The sequence below is a fragment of the Tarenaya hassleriana genome, unplaced genomic scaffold (genome assembly GCF_000463585.1).
Source record: "Tarenaya hassleriana unplaced genomic scaffold, ASM46358v1 Cleome18, whole genome shotgun sequence".
Classification (NCBI taxonomy): Eukaryota; Viridiplantae; Streptophyta; class Magnoliopsida; order Brassicales; family Cleomaceae; genus Tarenaya; species Tarenaya hassleriana.
In genome coordinates this window covers 383,796-389,815 of record NW_010965216.1, presented here as the reverse complement: position 1 = coordinate 389,815, position 6,020 = coordinate 383,796, and the positions used below count along the sequence as shown (strand labels likewise).

Sequence of the window (6,020 nt, the reverse complement as noted above, 5' to 3'; positions counted from 1 at the left end):
AAGAGCTCAAAGGTGTGCTGTACCACATTCCTCAGACGCCTTGTCCTCCACTCAATCTGGAAACTTCTTCGGCCATACCGTCGAAGCGGCATAAGAAGAGATCAAGACTGGCTATGGTCGATTCTCAGCGACCTAAATGCCATAGGAGTGGCTACAACTTCTTCTTCTCGGAGCAGTATGCAAGGCTTAAACTCGAATACCAAGGACAAGAGCGAGCTCTCACCAAGAAAATCGGGCACATGTGGAGCAATCTATCTGAATCTGAAAAACAGGTGTGGGTCTCATACCATATTCTCTCACTCTCTCTCTCTCTATCTCCGTTTCTATGGTACTATAAGATACCGAGGCCTTGACCCGGAATTATGAACGAGCAATATCTTCGGAGATGCAGCAATCTATATCCTGAGATGGGCATATGATGTTTGAAATGGGTGTCAGAGAGGGGAATATGCCCATATCAAATGAAGATGTAGACCGCGTCTATTTCGACCATGCCTTCTTTTTTCCAATGACTCTCATTTCTTCTTTGGGGCTTATGTTGCACCATTGCTATTATAGCACAAGTTTTTTTCCGGACAGGAACATATGGGTTAGACACACCAGAACTCTGATCTTGCACCGTAGAAAGCTGACCGACCTGTCTATGCTTGCAGGTATATCAAGAGAAAGGGGTGAAGGACGTGGAGAGATACAGGACGGAAATGTTGGAATACAGATCTTCATACGAAGCCACCGCAGCTGCTGCGCAGTAGCTCTCTCTCTCTCTCTCTCTCTCTCTCTCTCTCTCTCTCTGAGTTGAGTAGTTAAAATGTCTATTTGGTTAATCAGCTGCAGAATCTATATAAGCCATGTCTCTTGTCTTAGGGTAGCGAGGTATATGTTACGGCTATGGGCCGGACCTTTATCTCTAGTTTAGTTTTCTCTGTGCTTTGCTTTAAATTTGTTCCATTCCTTGGAAATTTTGGTCGGAAGGATCAAACTGGGAGAAAATAAAATCAGAATGAAACAAAAAAAAACACAACTAACTTTGGATGCTAAAACTCGCATATTGTGGTCAGGAAAATACGCATTGAAGTTGGAAATGCATTAAAAGGAAATGACAAAAACATATTACAACTGTTTTCCGTGCGGATTTCTGTATTATTTGGAGCTCAACTGCAGATTTCGCGTGATTAATTTTTATCCACAAAATCCAAGGTTAGACAAGTAAACCCTATATCCCAAACGATTCCCAACTTCAAAAACCCGAGAGGTTTCGTTTTGTAATAAATAGTTTTACAAATACTTTGTTTTTTATATTTATTTTATTTTAAAATTAATTTTCGATTTGATTCATTTTTTAAATATTATTTTGTAATATGTTTTTTCTTTTTGTTTTCCTCTATCGATAAATTTTTATATTTTTAAAATTACTAAATTTGATTTTAATATATATTTATATATATAATCGATTATTAAATTTAAGTCGATTCGAACGTATTATATATTGCTCTGTTCGTTTTTAAGTATTCTGGTTGAAATGTACGCTCTGAGGGGTAAAAAATTAAAAATAAATGTCCAATTATATATATAAATAGCTTATATTTAGAAATTCAATTTTTTTTTTAAAAAAAAGCTAATAGGCCGAAACATGTGCCGTTATAGATTTTTCGTCTGATTTTTGCCAAATCTGAATTACGAAACACATCAGAAAAAATTATCACTCGAAAATACAAACATACACCCACCCATATGATGCGAGGATGTCTCCGAAGATATTTTCTTTCTTAACAAAAAAATAAATCTTTTAAAATTTTCATAGCTTATAATTTTAGAAGAATTTACATTCTCAAAATAATCCTTACTCGTCCAAACAATTAAATTTTGTAAGTTCTGTTGAATAAAATAATAATCAAAGTTTCGTTTTTACTATAGATCTTAATAACAGTGTATTTGGATATTTGTATTTGATAAATGTCCTTTTTTTCCGAAATAAGCTGAAATAGATGTTTGCAGAAAAAAAAAAGTAAAACAAAAAGCGTGGATTTGGATTCGAAGAATTTGATCTCACGCGCCAGAATTGCAGATTTTGCGAAAATCAGAGGTTTCCCTTGACTATAGTCCGGGGATTTCGGGGAGGTGGCATTCACGCGCGTCCCTTGCGTGTGAGGATGTACGTAACGCTTCAACCCTCGTATTTTTGCGTGTGGGGCCGACAAATATAAAAAAAGCCCAAACAAAAGAACGGCACGTAGTGCTTTCTGGCTTGACTGGCCCAGGCCCAGCGACATAAAATTGGCCCGATTAAAAGAAAACAAGAACGGCACGCAGTTCTCTGTGGCTTTTACTCGGAGCCCACGCCCACTAACACAAAAACGCCTCCGACCCAAGAGGCAGACAGAAGCAAAGATCATAGAAAAACAAACAACCAACAGAGGAAGAGCAAGAAAGAGGGAGTACATTCATATGATTTGCGAGGCAAGTAAGCATTAACTATACATGGCGTTACCATGGAGAACTCGATCAACCGAAGAAGTTGGGATCATAACCATTGCTGGAAGTGGCCAGGATGTAGTAAGCAACGATGTGTCCGATGGAGCCCCAAGCAAGAACATCTACGATGTTGAATCCAACCGGGTCGTTCGATTTCAGCAGGCTCACGTACTCCTTGGCTCGATCGTCTCCTGCCTCGAAGTGGGTTTTCCCGTTCTGCTCAGGCAAGCCCTGTTTGGCCACGTTCTCCCTCTGGAAGTTGAAGAACACGAATCGTCCCAGGAAGAGGGAGAGACCCGTGCTCAGGCTGATCACGACGGAGGGGTTGAGCTCCGCCTTCACCACGGCGGCGGAGGATCTTCTAGCGGCGGGGGAGGAGAGCCTGGGCATGGCGGAGGAGCCCAGGCGGATGGGTCGGAGGCCGTGGAAGGAGATGGACCTAGGGTTGGTTGCGGCGGCGGAGAAGGTCGCCGGTGAGAGGATAGCGGAGGAGGCTGTCGCCATTTTCTGTTTTTGACTTCTGGGAGAGAGGAGAGAGGAGGGAGCCGAGGAATATATGATATGATGATGGAAGTGGGGATTGGGTTCGGAGGATGGATAGAAAGCAAGGCAGAAATAGATATCTGACAGAGTTGACGTGGCATTGTCTCGTTGGTTCTTTGTGGATCGAGAGAGATCTTTGATAGATTGATAAATATTAAAAAAAAAAATGGTTTTGAATCATCGAAGATGAATTTATTGGATAATGGAAAACCCAAATTCTGCAATCGAAAACACCGACAGACAACCCACAAAAACCCAAAACCCTAAATTCAAGCAAAAGACACAAGAAGTCCCACTCCCCACAATAACACAGACAACAAATGAGCCACCCGCCCTTCTATACATCGATTAAAAAAAATTAAAAAGACGAAAGATGAACAATATAACTAAGCGACACTGTGACAACATCCAAACATTTTGCACACCACCACCCACATTTACACCTAAGAAGAAGACATCCATTATAATACTAAAGCTTCTTCTTCTTCTTCTTCTTCTTCTTCGCTTGTGTTAGTGAAAACGGTGCCAAGAACGGTCTCTCTATGTAAAGTCTTGTTTTATTTTCGACTTCTCTCTGTCCTCAAAGAAATGAATCAAGGTACGAGTAGTTCCGTACCCGGCTGTACTCCATTAGGCTTCCGTACGTACGGTCCCATACCCCGACAAAGAGCTTCTCTGTGTCCGGACTGAACGATATCCCCGATATCTCCCCGAAGAAGTCTATCTCCTGCTCTGTCTCGTACCCGTTTCTCACATCGTACACGTGCACAAAGTCTGCCGGCTCGGCCATCGCCATGTATTTTCCATCTGACGTGTAGCGGATGGACCGGATCGCTCCTAGGTTTCCCCTCAGGACAGCGACGGATTCAGACAGCTTACGGATGTCCCATACCCTGCAGGTCTTGTCCTGGTTTCCTGTCGAGAAGGTGAGACCGTCTGGATTCCACGCCGATGCAAACGAATAGTCCAAGTGCCCTTTTAACATTGCTACAGTCTGTCGAGATTCCGGAAAACATGTTTGAAAATTCAAGGACATGATGTCTGGAAGAATATTTTAATTCTACAAAACACAAAAAATTGTTCGGGAAGACTAATATATGCTTGCACCTTTCCTGTGTTGGAGTCCACCAAAAGGCCCTCCGGGTTGTCTCCCACGATAGTCAGTAGTTTACCGTCAGGACTCAAAGACGTATGCTGCCAAGAATAAATCGACAGAAAACAGTTACCACTAGGTTATTGATACCAGAACTACATATATCTTGATTGAATCTGGTAAAAAGCTGTAACATGATAACGATAGTAAAACGAGAAAGAAGCACGCGACTTACATTCACTGGCCAAGGGAAACGAAAATGATTAACAAGCTGGTACTTCTCCATATCAAAGTCTCTCACTCCAGAGTCATTATTTGAGGCAGTGAAATGAAGTGCACCACTGTATAAGAGAGGGGCCAAAACATAAGTTAGAAGGAGGCACTCAGACAAAGTTGCAAAAGACCTCCGGGAGTAAAATAAGAAACATACCTCGGTTTGAAATATATCTCAACGGCATTGGTGATAGCATTATCATCATAAGTTGTACGTGAGCAAAAGCTGACACCGGGTCTATCGAGATGCTGGACCAAAGTGGAAATAGATGAGCTCTACCAAGAGATTTCATATCACTACTATGCTAAGTCACCGATCCTTAAAATACCAGAAGAAGCTCACCTTGCAAATAAGTTCTCCTTGAAATCCACCAGCAACTAGAAATCTATCTTTCACTGCAAGTGTACTAACTTGAGTCTGTGTAAATCCTTCCAGCAAACTTCCTGGATGTTTCTGAATGCACACAAAAAAAGTATTAGGAGCTACATAGACCAATGTAGTTGTTTAAGGATTTCTATCAGTCTGGCATTCGCTAACCTCAGACGGTGCAACGTGACCTGAGACATTGAGAACTTCAGCCTTTGCACATGTTATAGAATTATAATGCATGACCTGAAAATGTGACATAAGGTAGACATCGTGCTTTGAAGTCGCCCAAACCAAATTCCTCAACTGCAATATTGAGAAAACAAAAGGTTATCGACCAGATGAACTCCACATATATCTTTTCAGGAGACCAATCTTTTAATTTGCATTCTTATATTGAATCAAAATATGGAGCTATCCTACAAATCCATTATCCATAAAAGCTTTGCAGGCAATCATCTCATCAATCACCACAAGCACACATACGTATTCCATGTGATACCCTCACCAATGCCCAAAGACAATATATAATAGAATGTATAAAAAGGAATATCGACTAGAACAGCATGGATAAATTTCAATGGTGAGACCTGGAAATGAAGAATAGTTGATTTAATAGATCTTGAATTCCGCCAGAACTCATAGAAAAAGCCCCCTTTTTGAGTGACCTTACAATCCTACATTCATAAAACGAAAGATAATGATATTATATAGTAATGGTAACCATAAATACCGACAACAAGAGGAGAGTCAACAAATATATCCCTTACTTTTCCCGAGGATTCCGCTGATTCGGGGACATTTTCATAATTCTTGTACTGTTCTAGTCTAGTTTGCCTGTACTTTTCCCTAGTAATACTAAGGCTCTCCCAAGGAATTCCTTGAATATCTTTTCCTTTTCGAGCTTGCTCTGCAGTTGTATCTGCTATTTTATTGTTCTGAAACAGAGGAAGGAGGATAAAGTATAAGAATAGAGTAAACCTGAAATCAAAGCTATTACTTCTCACAGCCTAAACCCTTTGTGAAGCTAATTAGCATATCCAAACACTGTTGCACCTGAAGAGTCATACTTACTGAGAAGTCATATTCGTCAACGTCAGAGTCTGAACCCATATCATCACCACGGAACTCCTCATCCATATCATCGTCTATATCTTCCATATCATCATCTACATCTTCCATGTACTCATTGTCCTCCGCTTGGAACTCAGACATTTTTCAGGTTAAAAATTACAAGAAACCTGCACATACAAAAACAAACTACCTGCTGAA

The 6,020-nt window shown here is 40.7% G+C and overlaps 3 protein-coding genes across 7 annotated transcripts in view; 1 reads left to right on the top strand and 2 right to left on the bottom strand.

The window, feature by feature from the left end:
- The window catches only part of LOC104810304 (high mobility group B protein 10), a 3,335-nt gene extending 2,387 nt beyond the window's left edge, over positions 1-948 (top strand). The window contains exons 6-7 of the mRNA XM_010536533.2: positions 1-272; positions 654-948. Coding sequence (XP_010534835.1) covers positions 1-272; positions 654-752 — 371 coding nt within the window. The 3' untranslated portion in view covers positions 753-948. The remainder of the gene's footprint in view (positions 273-653) is intronic.
- A 1,269-nt stretch (positions 949-2,217) lies between these two features.
- Positions 2,218-3,037, bottom strand: LOC104810303 (photosystem I reaction center subunit V, chloroplastic). Its single transcript, XM_010536532.1, has one exon. The coding sequence runs from the start codon at positions 2,974-2,976 to the stop codon at positions 2,503-2,505; it is 474 nt and encodes a 157-aa protein (XP_010534834.1). The 5' UTR covers positions 2,977-3,037; the 3' UTR covers positions 2,218-2,502.
- Positions 3,038-3,192: 155 nt separating this feature from the next.
- The window catches only part of LOC104810301 (uncharacterized WD repeat-containing protein C2A9.03-like), a 4,435-nt gene continuing 1,607 nt past the window's right edge, over positions 3,193-6,020 (bottom strand). For 3 of the 5 annotated variants that reach the window (XM_010536530.2, XM_010536527.2, XM_010536524.2), the window contains exons 2-10: positions 5,823-5,989; positions 5,519-5,686; positions 5,339-5,425; positions 4,920-5,054; positions 4,725-4,835; positions 4,539-4,630; positions 4,344-4,449; positions 4,123-4,209; positions 3,193-4,009 (exon numbers count right to left, since the gene is read on the bottom strand). In XM_010536530.2, the coding sequence (XP_010534832.1) occupies positions 3,596-4,009; positions 4,123-4,209; positions 4,344-4,449; positions 4,539-4,630; positions 4,725-4,835; positions 4,920-5,054; positions 5,339-5,425; positions 5,519-5,686; positions 5,823-5,963 (1,341 nt within the window). In that variant the 5' untranslated portion in view covers positions 5,964-5,989 and the 3' untranslated portion in view covers positions 3,193-3,595. Of the gene's footprint in view, positions 4,010-4,122; positions 4,210-4,343; positions 4,450-4,538; positions 4,631-4,724; positions 4,836-4,919; positions 5,055-5,338; positions 5,426-5,518; positions 5,687-5,822; positions 6,013-6,020 lie in introns of all 5 variants that reach the window. The other 2 variants (XM_010536526.2, XM_010536525.2) reach the window with 1 other exon arrangement.

What these genes read in the sequence shown, in the direction of transcription:
- LOC104810303 (XM_010536532.1), bottom strand. Translation starts at nt 2,976, where the DNA reads ATGGCGACAGCCTCCTCCGCTATCCTCTCACCGGCGACCTTCTCCGCC.